The 25,336-nt window shown below is 37.2% G+C and overlaps 1 protein-coding gene across 1 annotated transcript in view; it reads left to right on the top strand.

Annotated features, from left to right (window-relative positions):
• The window catches only part of Zpbp (zona pellucida binding protein), a 116,530-nt gene extending 99,972 nt beyond the window's left edge, over positions 1 to 16,558 (top strand). The window contains exons 7-8 of the mRNA XM_075944321.1: positions 2,471 to 2,648; positions 13,816 to 16,558. Coding sequence (XP_075800436.1) covers positions 2,471 to 2,648; positions 13,816 to 13,910 — 273 coding nt within the window. The 3' untranslated portion in view covers positions 13,911 to 16,558. The remainder of the gene's footprint in view (positions 1 to 2,470; positions 2,649 to 13,815) is intronic.
• Positions 16,559 to 25,336: the final 8,778 nt, after the last annotated feature.

Here is a 25,336-nt window from a genome sequence, read left to right as displayed (position 1 = left end):
ATATGTACCCAAAAGTGGTATTACAGGGTCTTGTGGAAGGTTGTTTCCCAATTTTCTGAGAAATCACCACATTGACATCCAAAGGGGCTGTACCAGGTTGCATTCCCACAGCAATACAGGAGTGTTCCTTTACCCCACAACCTCTCCAGCATAAGTTGTCATCATTGTTTTTGATCTTGGCCATTCTTACAGGTGTAAGATGGAATATCAGAGTTGTTTTGATTTGCATTTCTCTGATGACTAAGGATGCTGAACATTTCCTTAAGTGTCTTTTAGCCATTTTAGATTCATCTGTTGAGAGTTCTCTGTATAGGTCTGTACTCCACTTTTTTATTGGATTATTTGTTCCTTTGATGACCAAATTCTTGAGTTCTTTGAATATTTTGGAGATCAGACTTCTGTCTGATGTGGGGTTAGTGAAGATCTTTTCCTATTCTGTAGGCTGTCATTTTGTCTTGTTGACCGTGTCCTTTGCTTTATAGAAGTTTTTCAGTTTCATAAGGTCCCATTTATTAATTGTTTCTCTCACTCTCTGTGCTACTGGGGTTAGATTTAGAAAGTGATCTCCTGTGCCAATGCGTTGAAGTGTACTTCCCACTTTCTCTTCTGTGAGGTTCATTGTGGTTGGCTTTATGTTGAGGTCTTTGATCCATATGGACTTGAGTTTTGTTCATGGTGATAGATATGGGTCTATTTTCATTCTTCTACATGTTGATATCCAGTTATGCCAGCACCATTTGTTAAATATGCTTTCTTTTTTTCATTTGATTTTTTTGTGTCTTTGTCAAAAAATCAGGTGTTCATAGGTGTGTGAATTAGTATCCGGGTCTTCAATTCGGGTCCATTGGTCCACCTGTCTGTTCTTATACCAATACCAGGCTGTTTTCAGTACTGTAGCTCTGTAATAGATTTCGAAATCAGGTATTGTGATGGCTCCAAAAGTTCTTTTATTGTACAAGGTTGTTTTGGCTATCCTGGGTATTTTGCTTTTCCATATGAAGTTAAGTACCATTCTTTCAAGGTCTGTGAAGAATTTTGCTGGGATTTTGATGGCCATTGCATTGAATCTGTGGATTGATTTTGGTAAGATTGCCATTTTTACTATGTTAATTCTGCCTACCCAAGAGCATGAGAGATCTTTCCACTTTCTGGTGTCTTCTTCAATTTATTTCTTCAAAGATTTAAGTTCTTGTCATATAAGTCTTCCACTTGTTTGGCTAGAGTTATTCTGAGATATTTTATGCTATTTGTAGCTATGGTGAAGGGTGTTGTTTCTTTTAACCAATCAGTTGTGATTCTGACAAGCTTTTATTTTACATTTATTTTTGCATAACATTCTGAATGATTGTGATTTGTGTCCTTTAAACTTTGAATAATAACACCTTTAAATGCTAGCAATTAGATATCATATTGTATATAATTGTTTTGAGTATATGAGTATTTTCCCAGCATGTATGTAAGTGTACTTCATGTGCTATGTCCTGAGGACTGGAAGAGTATACTAGATCCCTGGAACTGGAGTTACAGGAAACAATGAACCTCCATGTGAGTCCTAGGAATGGAACTCAATCCCTTCTGTAAGAATGACAAGTGTTCTTAACTGCTGAGCCATCTCTCCAGCTTCCTATTACTAATTCTTTTAGTATTTCTTTAACTGAAAATTATGTTTGACCAAATAAATGTAAAAAGTTTGTCAGACAGAACTTACCCAAATTGGAAAATATTTAATATGGGAGAACATGTAAGTAATTGAGTAATAAAAAAGCACAATTCATATTTATGTTGAGTGTAGCTTATTTAAAAGGGTTTAATAATTCTTTAATTTTTCATGGAAATAATAGACTTATGAAAGTATCCAAAGAAGTCAGACAAGTTGAGGTTCAAGAACAGTGTGCCCAGTTTCTGTGCTTCTTACTAGACTGGAGGTACAGATTCTTGTTGTAGAGGAAATTGGGTTTGAGTTCATGACCTTATTTTGTATTTCATGTAGAGGTGTGACTCCATAAAGGAAAACACTGCCTCTTATTCCTCTTCGCAGCCAAGTCAGAGCCAGTATTGCCAATATCAAGATATCTGTCAGAATGATGTCCTTAGTATTTGTAAATTTAATTATAACAAAGAGCTAGAACTTACCACATTTTATCTTGTTTATAAGCCTAATTTTCCTTCATAAAGTAAGAAAGGCGGTGATAGAATACATATTTCTTAGTGACTTATAAAATATTTTAAATAAATTTAATTTCATAAATGTGTTTAAATTTAAACAATTGACTGTTTAAAATAAATAGAAACCCTGTCTTGAAAAACCAAAATAAAATAAAATAAAATAAATGGTAGAGTTTCCTTTTTGAGTGTTATATGTATCTTAACTACAGATAAAAAATTTGAGACTTTTTCCTCTACATTATTTGTTCTAAATTTATATTAGCCTTACAGATAATTAATCTTTAAAATTCTATTTCAAATGTAGGCTAAAAATCTCATAGAGAGATTTTTTAATCAGCAAGTAGAAGTCCTGGGCAAACGTATGGAGCCACTGCCTGAAATATACTACATTGAAGGAACCCTTCAAATGGTGTGGATTAACCGCTGCTATCCCGGTTATGGGATAAATGTCCTGAAACATCCAAAGTGCCCTGAGTGCTGTGGTATGTAATAAACTACATTTCAGGTTTTATGTGGATAAAAATTCACTTATTTTGATTATGTTTAACTGAATGTTTATCTTCTTTTAAAACTGTCACTTAGATTTTGACTTATTTTAAATTATATATTTGAAGAAACTGAATTCTAAATATGTGCAAGAAAAAAAACTGCCCTAATTTTTAAAATAATATATTTTATTCTATTTTTGATAATTCTTTGAAATATATCTTTAATATCATTTATTCCCCTTTATTTTCTTCTCTATGCTGTGAATACAACTGGTTAGTAAAGAAACTGTCTTAGGCCTGTGATAAGGTAGAGTAAAGCTAGGTAGGGAAAACTAAACTGAGTGCTGGGAGAAGGAAGGCAGAGTTAGTGAGAAGCCATGTAGCCCCACCAGAGACAGATGCTAGAACTTTACATGGTAAGCCATAGCCTCATGGTGATACACAGATTAGTGGAGATGGGTTAATTTGAGATATGAGTTAGCCAGAAATATGCTTAAGCTATTGGCCAAACAGTATTGCAAATAATATAGTTTCTGTGTGATTATTTTGGGGCTGAGCAGCCTGGAACAAACAAACAGTCTTATGACACCTTCCCACAGATACCATCCCTTTATTTTACTCTTCCACCATTTGTGCAAAATTTTAAAATTTAAAAAAAAAGAAAAAGAAATTGTCTTGCAACAGACGTCCTGGCCACCTGGCTCTTTCAGCCTTTCTGCCACCTCTTCCATAATGTCACCTAGGTCTAAAGTATAGAGGTTGTTCTGTAAATATATCAAGTGGGGATGGTCACCTCAAGATTAGTAGTGTGGTGCTATGAACAGTTGTAATTATGAGCAATTTCTGTAATTGTATCTATCAGCTATGAAGAGAGGCTGCTTTGAAGAGGGGTGAGAGCAACCTTCTGTGGACATGAAGGTGTGTGTTTAGAGTGCAGTTAGAAACTATCCTGGTTTATCAAAGTGGCATCTGTATGTTCTCCTCCATGACCTGTGTCTGAAGGGTGCCTTTAGTATTAGTGCGCTAACTTCTTTTTCCAGAAGACACCTAGGGCATAGCCTATAATATTTTGGGGATCTGTTGGGTTCTCCTGATCAATAATTTGAAATAAAGTTTATCATGCCTGCCATTGGGGGTTATGTTAGGCTATGCTTTGAGGGGGAGCATTGCCACCCCAAGCAATGCGACTTCAGCTGAAGCATATATATCTCTATATATGCACATAAACTTAATACTTTATATAATTTAAAGTAAACATAAAATTTTTCTATATGGCATTATCAACTATCCTTAGTGTTATTTGTCTCTCCTCTCACTCTCTGTGCCCTCTCTGCTCCTCCCCAAGCTAGTCTCCATGACCCATTTTTCTCATTTTCTCCTTCACAGCAGCTGTGCCCTGCTACTCCCCGTCTAATGCTTGTGCCTCCCGCCATAGTCCCTCTTTACTTTTCTGTCGTTTGCGGTTGCTCTAGGTTATGTACTCAGATCTAAAGATTCGAAGCTGGTATCCACAGATAACACATGCAGTGCTTGTCATTCTAGCACTCATTCAGCATAATATTTTCCCGTTCCATCCATTCACCTGCAAATTTTGTTATTTCACTTTTTTTCTTTACAGCTGGGTAGAATTTCATTGTGTGTAATACTGCATTTTCTTTCCTCATCCTTCAGTTGGAGAACACTTAGGTTGTTTCCATTTCTAGCTATTGTGAATAGAACAGCAGTGAACATGACTGAGCAGGTACCCATGAATTGTGATATAGTATTCTTTAGGCATATGCTGGAGTAATCATATGGTAGCTTTATTTTTAGCTATTTGAGAGTTTTCCACACTTACTTCCATAGTAACTTTACCAGTTTGCAATCCCATCAATACTTATATCCATGTTGATATTTGTTGTCAGTCGTTTACTTGATCTTAGCTCTTCTGACTGGGGTAAGATGATTTATTAGGGTTCTCTAGAGGGATGAAACTTATAAAATGTGTATTATTGTACACACACACACATATGTATATACATATATATATACACATAGACCTAAATATGTATGTGTGTATTGATTTATGCAAATGATATATCAAAATAACTTACTGGCTGTGGTCCAGATAGTCCAACAATGGCTGTCTACCAATAGAAGATCCAAGAATCCAGTCATTGTCCAGTTCATGAGACCGGATGTCTCATTTGCTCTTCAGTATACATCAGAATCTGAAAGAAGTAGACTCTAATACCAGTGAAGGAATAGACTTGCCATCAAGAGCAAGTAGGCAAAGAGTGAACACTTCCTTTTTTCCATGTCCTTTATATAGGCTTCCATCAGAAGGTGTGGTGCAGATTAAAGGTGAATTTTTCCACATCAAAAGATGTGGATTAAATGTTTGTCTTCCCACTTCAAATGATTTAATTTAAAAAAAATGCCCTCAAAGGTGTGCCCAGACATTTTGGTATTAGTTACTTCCAGATATAAACAAGTTGATAGCCAAAAATATCTATTGCAATTGAATTCTCAAAGTTGTTTTATTTTTATATCCCTAATTATTAAGGATGCCTAATATCTTTGAGATATTAGTTATTTTTTAATTCTTTTTTTGAATCTTCTCTGTTAGGAGATACAGTCCACTTTTTTTTTAAAAAAAAAAATTGAGACAGAGGTTCTCTGTGTAATAGCCCTAGCTGTCCTGGAATTATCTCTGTAGACCAGGTGAGTCTCAAACTCACAGAGCTCTACCTGCCTCTGCCCCACAAGTGCTGGGATCACAGGTATGCACCACCACTGCTCAGCATAGTAGTCCACTTTTCAATTGTTAGAATGCTTGTTTTCTTGGCTTGTGTGTGTGTGTTCTGAGCTTCCATCATCTGTCAGATGTATAGCTGGAAAAGATTCTCACTCTGGGGGCTTCTTCTTCACTCATCTGACTTTTTGTTATGCACAGTGTTTTAGCTTTATATTTATGTTTGTGTTTATGTTTATGAAGCCTCATCTGTCAGCCTTCATTCTTGGGAAAATAGGGTCCTTTTGTGAAAGTACTTTTCTACTGCAGTGTCTTATAAGATGCTGCTTGTTTCCTTGCTTCTTCATTTCAAGTTTTATAGTAAAGTCTTTGTTCATTTGTAGTTTATGTTTTGTGCAAAGTGATAGCTATGGATCTAAGTTAGTTCTTCTACATGCCGACATCCAGTTTTCTCAGCACCATTTGCTGAAGAAGAGGTAAGTCTTTTTTCCAGAATGTAGTTGTGTCAAATATCAGATAATTGTAACCACATGAACCTATATTTGGGTCTTTTGTTTTCTTCCACTGATATAAATGTCTTTTTGTTCTGTTTTGTTTTTGCATTTGAATTATGCCGATTTTTTCCTTTTTTATTATAGCTATGTAGAACTTTTCCTGCATCTCAGCCGACTTGATCAGGGTGTATAATCTTTTTCAAATATGTTTCTTATTTGGCTTGCAAGTATTTTTATTGAGGACTTTGAATCTATGTTAATCCAGAGATGTTGTACTAATTTTGTGTTTGTTAGTTTGCTTTTCCTAGAAGAGTTATATTAGTTTCATGGATGAATTTGGGGGAGTGCCTTCTGCTTTCATTTTTTTGAGTAATTTAAAAAGTATTGGTTGTTGATCTTCTTTGAAAATTTGGTTGAATGCTGATGTATATCCATCTGGGCCTTGGCCTATTTTCATGAGAAAGCTTTTATTACTATTTAGATCTTCTTATTTGTTTAGATTGTTAATCTTCTCTCATATTTGGTGGTTTGAATGAATTTAAAAGCCTGTCCATTTATTTTATAAGGTCCATTTTAATAGCTTATAGATAGGGTTTTAAGGTATTTCCTCAAAATATTTTGGATTTTTTAATGTCAGTTATAATGTTTCCTTTTTATCTCTCACTCTATTAATTTGAATTCTCTCTTTCCTTTGGTTAGTTAGGGAAATAATCTGTTGAACTTGTTTATTTTCCCATGTACTTGATCCCTTGTACTTGTTTATATATTAATTTTGTAATTTTTGATTTGATTTTTATTACATCTTCTAATGAATTTTTGCTTGATTTGTTCTTGTTTTTATAAATTTCTGAGTTGCATCATAAAGGCCTTTACTTATGCTCCTCCTGGTTTTGTGCTGTGGATGCTTAGAGATAAATTTCCCTAATTCTTTTTTTTAAATGTGTCCTGGTGGTTCTTTTATTTTGTATTTTCATTTACATTTAGTTCTAATAATTTCTTTTTTCTTCACTGATTTCCTCTTTGTCTCATTTATTATTCATTAATGTGTTGCTTAATTGTCGTGGATTTGTATTTTTACTAGAGATGCATTTACTGTTAATTATAAGTTTTATTGCCTTGTAGTCAGACAAAATACATGATTTATTTCAATTATTCAAATTTGTGTAGATTTGTTTTGTGTCCAGTATATAGTATTTTAGAGAAGCTCCCATGGGTTGCCAGGTAAAATGCATTGATGTTAGGGTGGAATATACTATAGATATCTTTTTGGTCCATTTGATGTCATTTAATTCTGATGTTTCTCTGTTTGTTTTTTGCCCAGATAATGTTTGCTGGGAAAAGTGAGGTATTGAAAATTACCCACTATAATTGAGTTAGGATTAATCTGTGTTTTTAAGTTCAGTAGTATGCATTTTTTGAAGCTGAGAAGCCCAATGTTCGGTGCGTATATGTTTAGAATTGTGATGTCCTCTGGGCTAATTATCCCATTGATTAGAAGGAAGTGTTGTTAATCCTGCCAATCAAGAATAAGACCAATAACACAGTTTAAAGCCAAATTTGAAGCAAACTTTAATTAAATACTGGCCAGGTGGATGGACTCTGGCTAGGTTCATATTCAGGTTCCTAGGAAATGACCCAGAATCAAGTATGGCAGGGGCTTAAGAAGGAAAACCCATAATTCATTGCATTTCCCATCAGGTTCAATCAGGGGCAAAGCTGTATGCTCACATACTTCCTGCCTACATACCTACCGCCCTCATGTGGTTAAGCATATCTGGTACAGCTGAATCAAACATACCTGATTAGGAAAATGAAAACATGTGACTTGTTCTCTCATAAACAATAACCTACAACATTTCAGGAACTGCCTGTCCTTGACAAGAGGCTTGCAGATGGACAGGAGGCATTTTTTTTCATAGATCTCCAAGGTATAGTAATTAAAACTTAAAATGTAACTTTGGCTCTTACAGTGTCCTTCTGTATCTCTTAGTATTTATTTTAGTTAGAAATCAATTTTGTCTGGTATTAGGAATGGGATACCTGCTTGCTTTCTGAACTCATTTTCATTGCATACTTTTTTCCATTCTTTTAACGTGGCTCCTATCTTTGAAGGTGGGATGAATTGCTTGTAGAAAACAGACAGATGGATTTTGTTTCTTAATCAGTTACCTAACTTTTGTCTTTTGAATGGTGAGTTGGGGCCAATGATACTTAGTTATCATTGAAAGGTAGTGTAGTCATTTTGTTGTTGGTGCCTATTTATAATCTTAATCTTGTTTCTCTGTAATTATAGCTTCATTTGCTTTCTTTCTATAGTTCTTTGACTGTACTTAGCATCAGTCTGAAGATTCCTTCCAATGTTTTTTTGTAGAGCTAATTTGGTTGCCATACATTTTTTTTAGCTTGTTTTTGTTTCTAGCAAGAAGTATACTTTTATTTTCTCGATACATGTGTAAAACAATTAGGACCAACATTTTAACCAAAAATGAAGAAAAATCTCCTGTGAAAAAGGAGACGGGGACGTAGATGATAAGAGGGGATAGTACTTTAGCCCCATTGAGCTATAGCAATTCTGATTGGTCCAAGAAATGAAGATACTGAGAGGATGTAGGAGTGAGATAAAAACTGGCAATATCCTGAGGAAATGGGTCTGGAAGACCACCACATGGCTGAACTGGGGACTGTAGGGTGGGTTTGAGTAGAGGGAGGGGGTTACCACTGGTATCCATAGGGAGGGAGATTCCCAGGGCCATGAGAAGGCATGGGACCCCGGTGATTCATTAGCATCTTAGTGAGGGTTTCTATGCTGTGAGGAGACACCATGACCATGGCAACTCTTCTAAAGGAAAACATTTAACTGGGTGGCTTACAGTTTCAGAGGTCCATTATCATCATGGTGAGAAGCGGTGGCATGCAGGCAGACATGCTGCTTGAGAAGAAGGTGAGAGTAGAGGAGCTACATCTTAACTTGCAGGCAACAGGAGGTTGAACATAGAAGACCTTGAAACCCGCCCCCAGAGTGGCACACCTCCTCCAGAAAGACCACATCTACTTCAATAAGGCTACATCTCTTAATAGTGATGCTCCCTGTGAGGTTATGGGGGCCAGTTACATTGAAACTACCACATGAGAGATCCAAAAGGTGGCTCTCAGGGCCAGGGACTGTGTCCATGGGATGAGGTTCAGGATGAATCATTGCAAGAGGTAGCAGGGGTGGTAGCTGTCCCTCAGAGACCCAGCATGGGGATGTCTTAGGCCGCAAGAGATGTGATTGGCCAGCTGCATCTGGGAAATGAGGGCATCCCCCTTGGTGGGAATGAATGAAGATGTCACTGTCCATGTCCAGGATGTCCTGGAGTCCCTGCTTTTGGGGAGGTGTGTCCTCTAGCTCCAGGTGGCATTGGTGGGAGGGAGTGTCATGGCCGGGGATCTCCTAGAGGGAGGGCTCCAGGAGTTGTCAGTGGAGGTGGGAAGGAGCCATGCCTGGTGGAGGAAGTCTAGAGTCCAGGCATGAAACTAGAGGATTGGGAGCACAGGGTGGAGTGGGTGTATCTGAAAACAGCTGATTGCAGGTGGATAGCAGGGACAGTGGGTTCTGGGCTGTCAGAAGTCATCCAATTACTGAGCCATGGTGCTTGCCCTTAGAGTCCTTCTTAAAGATATAAGACACAGTGAAAGTTTGACTTTTTCTAATTTGTATACTCTTGACCTTCTTTTGTTGTCTTATTGCTCTAGCTAGAACTTCATAATATATTGAATAGATATGGAGATGGTGGACTGCCTTGTCTTGTATTTGAGTTTCTCTTCATTTAGTTTGATGTTGGCTTGCTGTATATTGCCTTTATTATGTTTAGGTATGTTTCTTTTATCCCTACTCTCTCTAAGGCCTTTATCATGAAGGGTGTTGTATTTTGTCAAAGGCTTTTTCAGTATCTAATGAGATGAATATGTGATTTGTTCTTTCAGTTTATTTATTCTGATGATTACATCGTCAGAATTTTGTACGTTGAACCATCCCTGCATCTCTGGGATGAAGCCTATTTAATCATAGTAGATGATTATTTTGATGTGTTCTTATATTCAGTTTGCCAGTATTTTATTGAGTATTTTTGCATCAATGTTCATGAGTAAGATTGGTCTGTAATTTTCTTTCTTAGTAGTGTCTTTGTGTGGATTGGGTGTTAGGGTAACTGCAATCTCATAAAAAGGGTTTGGCAGTGTTTCCTTCTGTTTCTATTGTGTGTAACAACTTGAAGATTATTGGTATTAGCTCTTCTTTGAAATTTTGGTAGAATTCTGCATTGAAGCCATCTGGCCTTGGGATTTGGGGGGGGGGGTTGGGAGACTTTTGATGACTGCTTCTATTTCTTTGAGGGCTATAGGTCTATTTAAATTGTTTAACTTGTCTTTATTTGGTATGTGGTGCCATCCAGAAACTTGTCCATTTATTTTATATTTTTCAATTTTAAGGAGTACAGGTTTTTGAAGTATGACCTAATGATTCTCTGGATTTCCTCAGTGTCTGCTATTATTTCTGTCTTTTCTTTTTTAATTTTTTAAAAATATATTAGATTTTTTTAAAAAAAATACCAATCCAAATTCCTACTCCTTCCTCTCTTCCCATTCCTTCCACATACCCCCCACCCCACCCCCATCTAATCCTCAGAGAGGGTAAGGCACATTGCACTGTGGAAGGTTCAAGGCCCTCCCTACTATATCTAGGCTGAGCAAGGAATATATCCAAAGAGAATAGGTTCCCAAAAAGCCAGTACATGCAGTAGGGATAAATCCTGGTGCCACTGCCAGTGGCGTGGCCCCTCAGTCTGCCCCAGCCATACAACTGTCAGCCACATTCAGAGGGACTAGTTTGGTCCTATGCTTGTTTCTTTCTAGTTCGGCTGGAGTTGGTGAGCCTATTAGCTCAGGTAAACTGTATCAGTGGGTGAACCCATCATGGTCTTGACTTCTTTGCTCATATTCTCATTTCTTACCCTCTTCAACTGGACTTTGGGAGCTCAGTCCAGTGCTCCAATGCGGGTATCTGCCTCTGTTTCCATCAGTTGCTAGATAAAGGTTCTATGGTGTTATTTAAGATAATCATCAGTCTGATTACAGGGCAAGTCAAGATCAGGCCCCCTCTCCTCTATTGCTTAGGGTCTTAGGCAGGATCATCCTTCTGGATTTCTGGGAATTTCTCTAGAGCCTGCTTTCTGTTACCCTATCATGGCTCCCTCAATCAAGATAACTCTTTCCTTGCTCTCATCTCTGTCCTTCCTCCATCTCGACTATCCCATTCCCTCAAGTTCTCCTCAACCCTCCCCCTTTCCCCTCCTTTTTTCCTTCTTCCCTCCTCTTTCCATTCTCCCTTCTCTCCTCACCTCCCTACTCCCAATATTGTCTGTTTCCAATTTCTAGGTGGGTCTATGTATGTTTTTCTTTGGGTTCACCTTATTACTTAGCTTCTCTACAACCATGAACTATAGGCTCAATGCCCTTTGTTTATAGCTAGTATCTACTTATGAGTGAGTTCATACCATATTCATATTTTTGGGTCTGGGTTACATCACTCAAAATATGTTTTCTAATTCCATCCATTTGCATGCAAAATTCAAGATGTTATTGTTTTTTAACCACTGAGTAGTACTCTAATGTGTAAATGTCCCACATTTTCTTTATCCATTCTGTGGTTGAGGAGCATCTAGCTTGTTTCCAGGTTCCCTTTTCATTTCTTATTGTGTTAATTTGTATACTTTCTCTCTGACTTTTGGTTAGTTTAAATAAGGGTTTGTCTGTCTTGTTGATTTTCTAGAACAATCACCTTGTTGTTTCATTGTATTGTTCTCTTTGTTTATTTCAACCCTCAGTTTGCTTATTTCCTGTCTGCTCCTCCTAGGTGAGTTTGCTTCTTTTTGTTCTAGAACTTTGAGATGTGCTGTTAAGTTGCTAGTGTGAGATTTCTCCACATTCTTTCTGTAGTGCTGTGAACATTCCCCTTAGCACTGCTTTCATAGTGTCCTGTAGGTTTGGGTAGTTGTGCTTTCATTTTCATTGAATTCTAGGAAGTCTAATTTCTTCCTTGACCCAGTGATGGTTCTGTTGAGCATTCTTCAATTTCCTTGTGTTTGTAGGCTTTCTGCAATTAGTGTTGTTGTTGAATTCTAACTTTAAGCTAGGGTGATCTGATAAGATACAGGGGGTTATTCTAAATTTTGTATCTGTTGAAATTTTCTTTGTTACTGAGTATGTGGTCAGTTTTTGAGAAGGTTCTGTGAGGAACTGAGAAGAAGGTATATTCTTTTATGTTTGTGTGAAATGTACTTCATTCATCATTGGAAATTTGATATATACTTTAAGTGTCTAAGGATCCTTAGTATTACTAAGTGAAAAAAGTTGTAACTTTGTATAACCAACATTTTTGACTTTAGAAATATCATTCCACCAATAAATCATCTGGTGTAACTTGAAGAACTCTAGAATATAGTATGGCAAATGCTTTTTCTGAATAGGCAGTTAAAGTATTTCTGTATTTTTGGAAAACACATCTCAAAACATGAATTACACAAAATAAAATAGTGGAGTATGAGGCAGATTTAAGTACTAACACATAGCACTGCATCATGGTACTGAAAAGTTAGATGGCCCATAATACCATGCTTTAACGTAATCTACAATCATTCACCAGTGCTTGTAACAGGGAAACGAAGAATTTGTTAATCAGAGACCTCAGTCAACTTAGTGCATTTGGGGGAATCATGTGACACACTTTCCCCAACTTGAAATGGATACAGTCAATACAGGCAGTTGTATTTTGTATTTGTTGAGTGCCTGCTTTTCCATATCACACTTTTGGTTTTCATTTTCATATTACTATTATGAGGTTGACTGTGTCTGTTTTTCTTTTGCTAGCAAGGAAAGAGGAGGCTAGAGACTTATTTGCGTCAACAGTGATATTTGAACTTGGTTTCTTTCTGCACTTTTTACTCTCTGTTGTGTAGGGACAACTGCTACAGTATTTGTGATAACATTGTCTTCAGATGAGGGATGATCAAATTGAGCTAAGTTAAGAATTTCCCCTCAAACACACATTTATCAAGTGATACAAATAGAACTTGAAATGAGAAGATTAGAAATAAGCCACAGTCCTCTTGCAGCTCTTGGCCCTTTGCACACTAGTTATTATGGACTGTCCTATAAGCAGTTACTTTTATGTATGGTGCTTTTTATGATCATACAGTCAGGCTTTAAACTCAACAGTTGATGATCACTAAAATTTTTTAGGTGATAGTGTTGATCTAAGATTCACAATGCTACACGTTTTACATATATGAGGAATGTTGAGTAGTCATATTCAGAGTAGCAGGAACTGTGATGATTTCTGGGAGCTGGGGAAAATGCTAGAGAGTTGCTCAGTTGGCATAGTCATGCAGTTTTCTAATATGAAAATGTTCTGGAGATTGGTGTACATACAAGTATACTTAACACTACAAAAGGGTACGTAAAATGGGTATGGGAGTAAATTCCATCCTACATATTTTACCTCAATTAAAAATAAAGAACATTAGTCAGACATGATGGTGTATGCCTATAATCCCAATACTCTGGGAAGATCGGGAGTTCAAGGACAACCTTGATGATATGATTGTCTTAAAATAATGACAGCCTGGCTAAAGTGGCACATACCTTTTACCCCAGCACTTGTAAGGCAGAGGCAGGCAGATCTCTGTGAGTTTGAGCCAGCCTGGTCTACAAAGCGAGTTCCAGGACAGCCAGGGCTGTTATACCCTGTCTTGAAAAGCCAAACCAGACCAAACCAAACCAAAACCCAAACAGAAACCAAAATTAAGAGAAGTTGCGTGACAACTTATCATGGCGTTAAGTTAACTTATGTGGCACCATAGGGATTGTTACTCATTACTTTATGTTTTATTCACAGTGATTTGCAGCCCTGGATCCTACAATCCCCGGGATGGAACTCATTGCCTCCAATGCAACAGCAGCCTGGTGTATGGAGCGAAGGCTTGCATATAGGCCACTGCCTTGTGTGACCCAGTGGTTTATTAAATACAAAAGTATATTTTTGAAGTGCTAAATTATAATAAATCACTATTTGCCAAAATTAAATAATCAGAATTTACAAAGCTATGGTGTCCTCTTTCAATCCAGTACTATATGTATTATCTTTTTTGGCTAACACTAGAGCTGCATTTGACACCAGATAGCTCCTGTGTCACTGCGTTTTAAAAACTGTTTCGAATGTTCTGTATTGGGTGATGTTAATGATTTTTTCCAGGAATTTAAAAAGTGTTCCATTTTATCTTGGCTATGTATCACCTAGATTTATGCCATCATATTCTGTTATAAGAGCTTTACTTTAATCTTAAAGAATTTTAACTATTTGAGTTCAGCCTGTGACAGCTTAGATCCAGTTTCAAAAATATGTCCTGGGTCTCATCATTGTACTTTGTTACGTAAGACCTGATCATGGGAAACTGCAGGTTTTACTATGTATAGGTCAATGTGTTGTCTTAAGCTAACAATTACTCTCTAGCTAGACATGGTAGTACAGGCCTGGAATCTTAGTACTTGGGAGGCAGAGACAGAAAGTCAGGAGCCTGGACTGTATGACATCCTGCCTCAAAAAGTGTCTTACACTACCTCCTTCACATTTTAGAATGGAGTAACCATTGAATCTTCTCAGTAGACTAAAGCAGTTTGTCTTCCTTACAGTACTTCTAGGACAAAGAATTAACAATCATTACAAGCTTCATTTGCTTCACCATTAAAACGAGTACTATGTGCCAGAAGTTACAGCTGCTATCACTAATATCTTATTTTACATTGGGATACACATTTTGAATATGAAGAGTTGCCAATTTGTAATGACTTAAATAGAGGAAAATTCACAGCTAACTTTGGAGTCCTTTTCTGAAGTCCTTAGTGATCACCTGGTTCATGCTTCCTGTGTCTTCTCTCTGAGGCATTGCCTGCTTTGCTCTTGACATTTCCCTGTCCTAAAATACGAGTGAATCAAGGATGGAAAGAGTAAACAGTTGGATCTCAGTATCCTTGAGTGATAGGTTGACTTATAAGAAGCTACACTGTTGGCTTGTAGAGACCAAGCTAGCTAGAAAATACCCTGTCTTATCCTCCTGTGGACAAGCACAGCCTCAGAATTCTCACGGAAATCCTGGAAGGTGAATGACGTGTGGTTGTTTGTGGTTAGTCCTGATGGTAGTTATGTTCTGTCTCTGGGTTTTCATCATCATAAAACGTTTGCTTCTTTATAGCTTGTAGAGATTTTCAGATGCTTGCTTTTTTTACGGCAGGTAACATACGAGCAAAACATTGTTTGGGTGAAATAATTGTTTTTCTCTAAGTAATTAATTAGCTCATACATTATGTTACTTCTAAAACCCAGGTTTCCTCTGCTAAAACTTTCTGAAGTCATCCCAGTCTCTTAAGTATTTATTGGGATGGATTGAAGATGTTCTTGAAGTTGTCAGTCTGGAAAACAGAGCTAGAACTGCAGTGATGATGGTGAAGTCCAGAGAGAGTGCCATCCTGGGGCACAGATAATCTGGGGTAGGAGTAGACAATGAAAGGCTAGTCAGTTAAGTTCCTACTTTATCCAGGCAGACTTTACAACAAAGCCATGCTAATGTTAGGTTGGAACAAAGCAGAATTAAAAAGGTTAGATCAAGACAGCTATCTTTTGAAAGAAGCAGAGGACACACTATTAGGAGAAAGGGAGACATTCATGACTGCTTTTTCCTGTTTCACATAGTGAAATTATCCATTTTTACTATATAACATCACAGTTGTTTTAATCCTTGTGTGTTTGTAGTCAACATTCAGCTACACTAGCATATCCCTTGTTTCATAGCTCACTTCTTAGGATACAGTTAGGTTTTTTATACAAATTAAAGGCCACTGAATAAAAATATGTCAGAAGCCATGAGAGAAGTTATTTCTGTTATAATGTCAGATAAGCTGTGCAGTGCTGACAATTTAAAATGACGGCAATATGCACTAAAAACTGCAAGCTGTTTCTAAAGGGCATGGTCATAAAGCAGTTTCAAGTAGTTCTGTTTCCATTAAGATAATTGCTTCCTGTATAATACCTTTTCAATTATATGATCAGATGATCTTAACAACACCTAAAGATGTTTTAACATCTTTTAAGGGGAAATAATTATTCCTGTTTTGTATTCATTATATTTGTATCAAATATGTAATATATATTTATTTGGCAATGTAGAAATAAAGATCCCTGGGTTCGGTTTTATAATCTCAGTTTCTGAAGATTCTAACAAGTAAATCAGAGATAGGTAAAATAGTATGTCTGGTGGTACAAAGGGTCACAGCATATAAAGTAATAAAATTAGCACAAAAGCCCCACAAGAAAGAATAATAAACTGTTTTCCTTCCACTTGATAGGCTGTCACCAAGCCAATAAATTGACTGTCACATTTTCAAGTTGAATGAATTAATTTAGATTAATTATATATTTAAATGTATTGGCTCGCATTATTATTATTATTGTTTGTATTTTGAACTTTAAAACAAATGCACTAAAATGTTTATCTCATGATTGTCTCATGTGATAAGATTATGCATGAGCCTTTTATGCCTTCTGTTTCCCCAAATTTCTTCACTGGTATGAATTACTTTCCTAATGTTGGAAGCAATAAACTTACTTTGAAAAACTGCAGGAGTAAGCATGAAAGAAGATGTGGTTATTATCTCTCCAGTTTCTTTCATCCTCTTCCTGGCAGGGCAGCACCTTTGCCTACACAGTGCATGATCTTTCTAGAAGCGAGATGCAGACTTTCTTAGATGCTATGAGGTAAACCAGCTATAGGAGTAGAAGGAACCTTATACTGACAACAGAGTAGAGCTACCAAAAAAAAAAACCTGGGGCTCCAAAGACATCACCCAATCATTGCCTTTGTTAATTGAGGACCCCAGCCTGCCCTGCACTTTACAGTTCCACGACATAGGAAATTCATTGTATATTAGCAAGTTAGTTTTTTGGTTAGAGATAAATGATCCTCACTGATAAAGCACTAACTACACGGGTGTTGTAAAAAGAACACCAGAAGAGGAATTTAATTAGCAAAGCGTTTTAGAACTCAGCCATCAGTAATGTCTTAGCTTTTTCGTAAATTTTTTATATTCAAGCTCATGGGACATTTCTCTTAATATTATGTGTTTTTCCAAGCTATTTTATTTACTGAATCCATATAGAATTAATGGCTGTAGTATTTTACTTATTCAGCAAAAATATGACGAAATGGTTAAGCATTCTGTTTGTGAGATATTTCTGTTGCTTGTAGATTTTCAGTGGTATGTGTCAATATAGTTGCCTTCTTTCTGGGCCTGCTCTAGGATTTTTAATGTTCTTTGTATCAAATATTCAGAACTGATAGGCTTAGATATTTCTAATCATCTGGATAATTCCCCAATTAGAGTGACTCACATAAAAAATAAATATTTCACTGCATTCTTTCTGATATGCAATTTTTTTAAAAAAAAAATAGAAACTACGAAGTTTAAGAGCCAGAGGGAGGGTGGGCACCAAGGAATCAAGTTTTCTCAACACAACAGGATAGATTGTGTGAACTGACAGAGACTGTAACAGCATGCACAGGGCTTGCACAGGTCTGCACCTGATGGGGTCCTAGAGCTGAAAGGAGAAGTGGACACACGCCCTCATCCCTTGCCCAAATGACTTTGAATTTTCATAAGTGGTAATCGTGTATGTGTGTGTGTGTGTGTGTGTGTGTGTGTGTATTTAGGGGGAAGTCTTGCCTTCAGGACATCTTTTTAAAAAAATCTTCCTAGTGACCAATGTTTCTCTTTAATGGCATGAATGCTCTTAATAATTAAGTAAACTTTCTTCCCAGCTAAAATTTTAAACGAGCTAATGTTCCTTTCCTCTCCAGGATGCAAATACTTAAACATATTTTATTCTTTGACAGTTTCACATGTGTATATAATGAATTTTGATCACACTCTCTCTTAGTCTCTTCATACTTTGATTGCACCCCTCTTTGTCATTTTTATTTTTTTCTGGTTCATTGCAAGGCTGCTACTTGGGAGTTCTTCAGTAGATTATTGTCTGTCAGGCATTAGTCTGCCCCTGCCCCTCTTTTCTGCTTCCTGTATTCACCATAGGCATGACACTCATACCTTGCCTGGGCGGCTGTGCCTTTGGCTTGTCTTCAGATTCACCATTCTCTTAAGCTCTCAATAATACGCTGCCAAACCCTCTCAGGGGAATAGTTAATTTCAGTCATTTTTCAAAATTCTTCCTGATTATTTTAGATTTTGCTAGGTGATTTATGTTTCTAATCTGCTGCTGAAACTTCCAGTACTGTCTTCTAGTCTTTGAGTGCAATATGTCTGTTTTGTATTCCATGTCTGATTGTCCTAAGGAGATCCCATGTCTCTCTTACCATTGCTCTTTGTGTCTGCCCCTTTGTGCAAACTGACTCAACCCTGTGCAGCCTTTCAGCTTTGATGACAAGTGAGAGGTTATGCTTCAAATATGTATGACGTCAAGTTCAGATAAGAGAAAATGCTGGCTCCTAAAGAAAAGAGTCCAAGACCCCAACAACCTTGGGGCCACTGTAACCCCACATTCTATAATTATATTTCCATTGGTAACCCAGTGATTAAGAGGTAAGCTTCAGTTCAGGGGAGGGTTGTTTGAGCTTCAGTGGGAGCACAGATTGAAATGTGAGGAGATCATTGAAGACTCACCTTGACCACACTTTGAAACTTTTATCTCATGCGGTATCAAAATATTGTGAATAACTGTAAGAATGAAGCATACTTAGGGCAAAAATGCAGAGAACATCAGACTTTCCATTCTGGTCTCTTGGTCTCATAACTTTTTCCCTATGCTTTGAATTTTTCAGTTACTTCAAGAAGTGTCAATTCTACACAGATTTTCTGGTTGCAGGATGGTTACTCTTACTTAATCTTCCAAGGTATGTGAAGTTCTCCGTCTTGAGAAAGAATAGTGGGTACACACACACACACACACACACACACACACACACACACACACATATACATACCATCTGGCCTCAAATTCCATAGGTAGCCAAGGTTGACCTTGAACTTCTGATCCTCCTTCCAACTTCTGGAGTACTAGAGTTCCAGACAGCACCTTTACAGCAGGCTCTTCTCATTTATGATTAAAAAGTGTTTGACATATGTTGTCAAAAAGCCAGTATAGATTTGATTAAATAAAATCATGTGAGGTGTAGAGATCTACTTATTGTTAGTGCATACTTCTGGATATACAATTTAATGTTCACTGCATTTACTTTTAGAATTGACAAAGTAAAAACACTTCATCACAGTCAATATCATCAGACATGTTTATTTTGTAGATACACTTCACTGTAAATCCTTGTCCAATTTTATTTAAATACTAAGTGAAAGTATGCTGTATAGCTGAGGCAATATTGAGGAGTGTGTTTAAATATTTTATATACATTAATGATATTGGAGGTATTTGGGGTATTTTAATGGTACTTTTTATTGACCTCACTTAAAGTGTTTTAACAGACTGACATTTTAAAAGTGACTCTACCTGGAAGTGCAAAATGCAGTTTCATGAATATTTTATTTTGTAAGTCAGTTTATGACATATGTACTCATCTAACAACATGTACAAAGTTGGCCTGATAGTATAAATTTAGTTCCACGTAAAGTTATGCTAATCCAAAAGCATTTTCCAGGCAGACATAACACATGAATGGATAAAAACCAGAATATTATGTAAATCATATTCACTTTTACTGAATTTAAATCTCAGTCTCTTCATAGTTTTCACTTACATAGCTAATGAATGCTTGTGTATAATTTGTGCTTTACAGATGCTGTCTATCTCATTCTATGTTAAAATACCCATTCTCCTCATCTTCTCAGGAGCTGGTGCTCTCGTCCCATTTTGCAGATGCACACTGAGTTGCAAAGAGGTAGGTAGTATGCACTTGGCAAGCTGAGTGATAGACTATACTCTAACACCCTCATGGAGATGAAAAACGTCATGATGAATCTTCATGTCTGAACACTTTAGCAGTGACCTAGCATTGTTTCTGGAGGTCCTCACTCCGTAAATGTGCAGTAAAACCAAGGCCAAGGAAGAGAAAGTCTCATGATATTTTCTAAGTCTAGTCTTTTCACTGAATCCTGACTCCATCCCACCAAACAGGCTTGTGTTTGTTTCCCAAAGGGGCTCATTATGTATTAACATGTTTGAATTTCACAAATGATTCTTGCAAATAGTTTAAAGGTTTTCAACACACCTCTTATTATCTGCGCTGCTCTAAATTTTAACATCTCCATTCCCCAAAGTAACCACTTGTTTTGCTTTTTCCTCTTTATGATGTGATTTGTCCTTTCAATTGTAGTTGTATTCTTTGGTGTACAAAAAATCCCACTATGTATATTTTAAAGACATTCAGTCTTGGCTTAAATAGAAATCCATTTCTGTTTCTGATTTAAGGGTATATACACATATGTGTGAATTTTTAATGTTGGCTATAATTAATGTATAGCCTATAAAAAGATACATAAAAATGGTATTTTTATGTCAACCACTTTTATTGAAACCATACTTATTTTAAAGTGGGATTGCATTCCTGGGCCAAAATAGAAAAGATGTGTTGGCTTGACTGATGTCCATGGACCATGGTGCTGGAGGATCCATCCCAGTCAAGTTACCTCCAAATTCACTTCATCATTTTGATGGGAAAGAATCTTTGTTCTTTTTGTTTGATGACTAACAGACTTAAAGTTATAAACCTGTCAATGTGTAGCATAGACAGGCTGCTTTGTAATGAGTTTATATTAATCTAAAGTTTTATAGGTTTGGATAAAAATGAAGTAAGTAAGACATATTAAATAGGCACTTAATTTTCATAAGCCATTTCTACTATATAATGTTAATTTCCCAATTTTACCACTGCCTATTGTATATAAAAAGGTAGCTAAAACATTGTTTTTAAATGATACTGATGTAACATACTGACCTGAATGTAAGAGCTAAGAATGACATATGCTATGATCACTTATTTTCATTGATTTAAGGCCTCTGGGGAGTATTCTGGAGTAAGTGGTCTATGGAGCCAAATAGTATGCACTGCTTACCCACCTGGTCTGAACTGGGTTCAGAAGACAAAGTGCACTCATTGCCTGTGGAATGAGATGAAAGATTGACTAAGGCTAGCAGCTGCTCCCCTAAGGGGAAGCTGGATGGAGGTTGCACTCTCCCTTCCTTCCTTGACCATGTCTCATGAGGAAAGTGGGTTTTATGGGCTTTGGAACCAAACAGATTTGACCTCAGTGCTACCACTGAAATGTGAACAGTGCACCTGCAGTGTGATGTTTTCTCACAGCAGAACTGATGATAGCAGATGCTAGGATTTAAAGTTCGAAAATGTGGTATTTGCCACAGGTTTCCATCTAATAAGTGGTACTTTTCTTCATTAGCTCTAAAATGCTAATATGGATTCATTAATATTTGAATATGAAGTGTCCCTCACAGGCTCATGTGTTGACTACTTCATGACACAAGCTCATGTGTCAAAGGCTTCATAGAAGTATTTTGGAAGCCGATGGAAACTTTGAGATGCTTGAAGGAAGAAGTAGGTTCCTGGGGGCATGCTTGTGGCCATTACACCTCCTTTCTAGTCACTTCCTTTCTTTGCTTTCTGCTGACGGAGGTGACAACCTTCTTTCCTAACTCCCTTCAACCATCATGATGTACTGCTGAGCCACATGGAGTGAAGCAACCATGAGAGAACCATCTAAAGCCGTAAGCTATAGCAAATCCTCCATCCTCTACATTGTTTATGTCAGGTATCTTACCACGGCAGGGCAAATAAGTCACCATCGCATAAAGGGTTATCATAGTCGGTCATATTTTATAAACTCAATACAAAGTTATTAACAAAACCATAAGGATCTACTAATATTTGAAAATCCATTTAGACAAGAAATTTAGATAGTTTGATTAGAAATTAAAATATGTGACAAACAGAAAAGGGAGGCTATGAACATCTTTGTGTGGGGTGACTGATAAATGTCAGAACTTCACAGTTGAATCAGGAGAGCATGGTGCTCTTCATTCCCTGTGCTTCCTGGGAGTAGACAAAAGAGCACTGTGGAGATTGTGTCTCATTTCAGGAGGTCATCTGTCTAGATATGATAACAAGGCTTTGTGTCACAGGCTCTGGTAGAAAGCACTCTTGAATTCTGCCCAGACATTCGCTAGGTTGACTCTTCAGGAGTTTTGAATGTCCTTAGTGGGGACAGTGCTGGCCACTTTTGTGATATTGTGATTTTAAATAATTAAATAACCCCATGGACAAATAAAAATAAAATAGAATTGCATTTAGTCTAGAATGCAAAACAATAAAGAGAATAAGGAAATGAACATTTTTCATAAATGTATATAGAAACCAGTGAAGTGTAATTCCAGAAACTTAAGAAAAATAGTAAATTTTAATGAGCAAATAAAATATTTTTAAATATTAAATGAAACTGGGAAATGTTTCTACTTCTTAAACATACTGAATTCTAACTAGAGTGGGAGATATTTAGAATTATTTTTAGTTAACAGGCTGCAATAATAATTTAATAGATGACTTGAGGTGTATTTATCGATTGTATTTGATATCTCGGTGTCTATTATAGTTTATGTTCTTGTTAGAGGATCACAGGTATGCGTTTCATGCATTGTAAACTGCCAATAGAGCACACCTTCATTTACATTTTCATCTTACTAAATATTGGAGTGAATATTCTCACCCTGATTGTCAGTATCACTTAGAATTCGTTGGAATTTATTCAGCTAACATAGGCATTTAAAATTAGTTTTTTTTTTCGTACATGCTTTTTGTGATAAACAAAAGCAGTGAATGCTTTACAAATGAGAGTGAAGTTTGACACCTGGGTAAATATCAGCAGCCATCCCTTTTAAACACTTCAGGCAGTTTTGGAGCTACTCTGATGCTATGTGTGCAGCTCAGTTCACTGATTCAGTATCAGGTCCTTAGACGCCAGCTGCAGTGCTCAGTCATATTACCCAGAAACATGAGATATGCAGAAATACTCAAAATCCTAAAATAAACTCTATGATTTGAAATTTAAAAATGGTATAATACAAGGAAATACCAAAGCTGTAAACTTGATTGCATTTATTATAAGCATCATTATATTTTCATTAGAAGCTCTCTTCAGGGTGAGAACTTTTGCGTCAAAGTGGTTTGTCCTTTTATCAGAACTGGCTATTGATTGTCTCATCCATTCTCAACCATTACAGCCGTGAGGGGTTTGATCTGGGGGAGGTTGTGGTCTGCATCCTGGGTGTGTGAGATGTTAGAAGTCTGAGATGAAATGCAACAGGTCAGCCAAATGACAATGGAGCTTCTCGCCACTGCTTGACACACAGGTGTAGTGGGTGTATGTGATTCAGTAAACGGAACGTAACATTTGCTGGGTGATGCTTGAGGAAGTGAAGGCCTCATGGTGTGAATTAAAGGTATAGAAATTAGAGGGAAAAGCTCATTGACTGCTGGCTATGAAACAAAATTCTTTTTGAACACTACAATAGATTGAACTGGGGCTTTCTGCATGTGAGGTAACTCCTCACATTGAGGAACATCCTAGCTATTAATTGATATAATTATAGCAAAACCGAGGTCCTTGTGCATGCTAGGCAAGCACACTTCCACTTAGCCACTTCCGTCCTTGGCTTATGATGCAATTTTGAAAGTGCTAAAATGGCATCAAATTAGTGCTCTGGTAGAGACTTAGAATGTGGAGAATTAGGTAATTCCCTTAATTACTACAGAATCTTCCTCAAAGTCATGATAGTTGGGCTGGCCATTGAAGAGTGAATACTACCCTACCACACTGTAGGAATGCAGCGTTATAATCATCTGTTGCCCCCAACAACAGTGCCTGCAGCAGCCTTCCTCTCTCGCAAACTCCGGCAGGTCCTCAACTGAGACACTGTCTGAGAGACTTCAGCTTCAGGATCTGTCATGTGGGGACCGAGTTTACATAGAATGGTCACAGATTCCGTTACCTATCCATCCCTCTGCCTCCAGCACAGGAATCAGAGCCTGGCTGGAGACTTGTACTCTTATGTATACCGCCTCCCTCCAGAAAAACTGAGACCCTCACTTCTGCTGCTTGGATTCTGATTTCATTTCTCCAGAACTCCTGCTATGTTGTCTGTCTCTGGTGCTGGGGACTGAACTTTCCTCAGAGGTCCTTTCATGCTGTTCCCAGCTGTCTGTCTGTCCATAGCATTAATAACTTCCCTAATAAATTCTTTGCTCACAACAATCCTTCTAAATGTCCCCTTGAGCCCAAATCTGAGGCCTTTCAGTATTGATAAAAGAACTAAAAGTCTTCAAAGAGTTTAGAGAAAGGTCTAGGTGTCCAGTAGCCACTGCTAGCAGAGGACTGTGTCCTCCCATAGCCCAGGCTAACTTGAAAGACAGCTTATTCTGAGAGGGATTGGCTGCTCTGTGCAATTAAGGTCCTCAAAACAACCAAATGAAAACAAGATCCATTCATAAACGAAAACATTAGGTGAATCCAAAAAGGAAACAACTTCCCTTTGTAAACTTCTTAAAAGTCATATTTTATAATTTTTGGAGCTACTCTGTACCTCATATGAGCAGCTCATATTTTCATATCTAAACATAGGTTGGAATTTTGGAAATAAGATCATGTAATTAATTTGTAAACACAACTGCCTTTTAAACTAGATTAAATCCCTAGTAAGTATGATGTTCTAATAGGGCAAGCATATTAAACTTTTACAGATTTGTGGCATTTAAAAAATAAGTGTATTAGAATTGTGAGGCTTGTGCAATCAAATAACTTTAATTCATACTATCCCAGAGTTATTATGCAGTTAAAGTTATCTAGCTTCTGTTTCACTGTTGAAAACTTCAGCAGACTTTTGTGCACACAGGCAAGAAGAAAGTATATATCTGAAACAGCTGTGAGAAGTGCAAACGATGTGCCAAAGGAGCAGTGTCTGGTTCAATAACAATACCAGTCTCATTACTGAGGATATGCAGTGCAGAGAGCTGAGCCTCATCCACGTCTGTCTTATGTATGATGTGAGTTATTCCAATGCAGTCACAGTCCCTGAGCTCCCTCTCCCAGAAGTGTGCCTGAGACAGTGTGGGGCCCAGTAGTTTACATCAAGAAAGTAATCCCCCAGACAACACTGTGCTCACTTTCTCTACAGAAGAATGAGATTTGTTGCTATTCTCATAGCATTTATGATTCATTCCACTGCAATAATTTGAGAACCCATTTTCCTGTCTCTAGGGATCCCATTGCCAAGGGAAATAGGAAGAATGGGCCCCATACCCTGGAGCTGTACTTCACCATGTCTCATGTGGAGA

This window comes from Microtus pennsylvanicus, chromosome 12, assembly GCF_037038515.1.
Source record: "Microtus pennsylvanicus isolate mMicPen1 chromosome 12, mMicPen1.hap1, whole genome shotgun sequence".
NCBI lineage: Eukaryota > Metazoa > Chordata > Mammalia > Rodentia > Cricetidae > Microtus > Microtus pennsylvanicus.
Note: the sequence above shows the minus strand (reverse complement) of the source record. Positions and strands in the feature narration are given on the sequence as shown.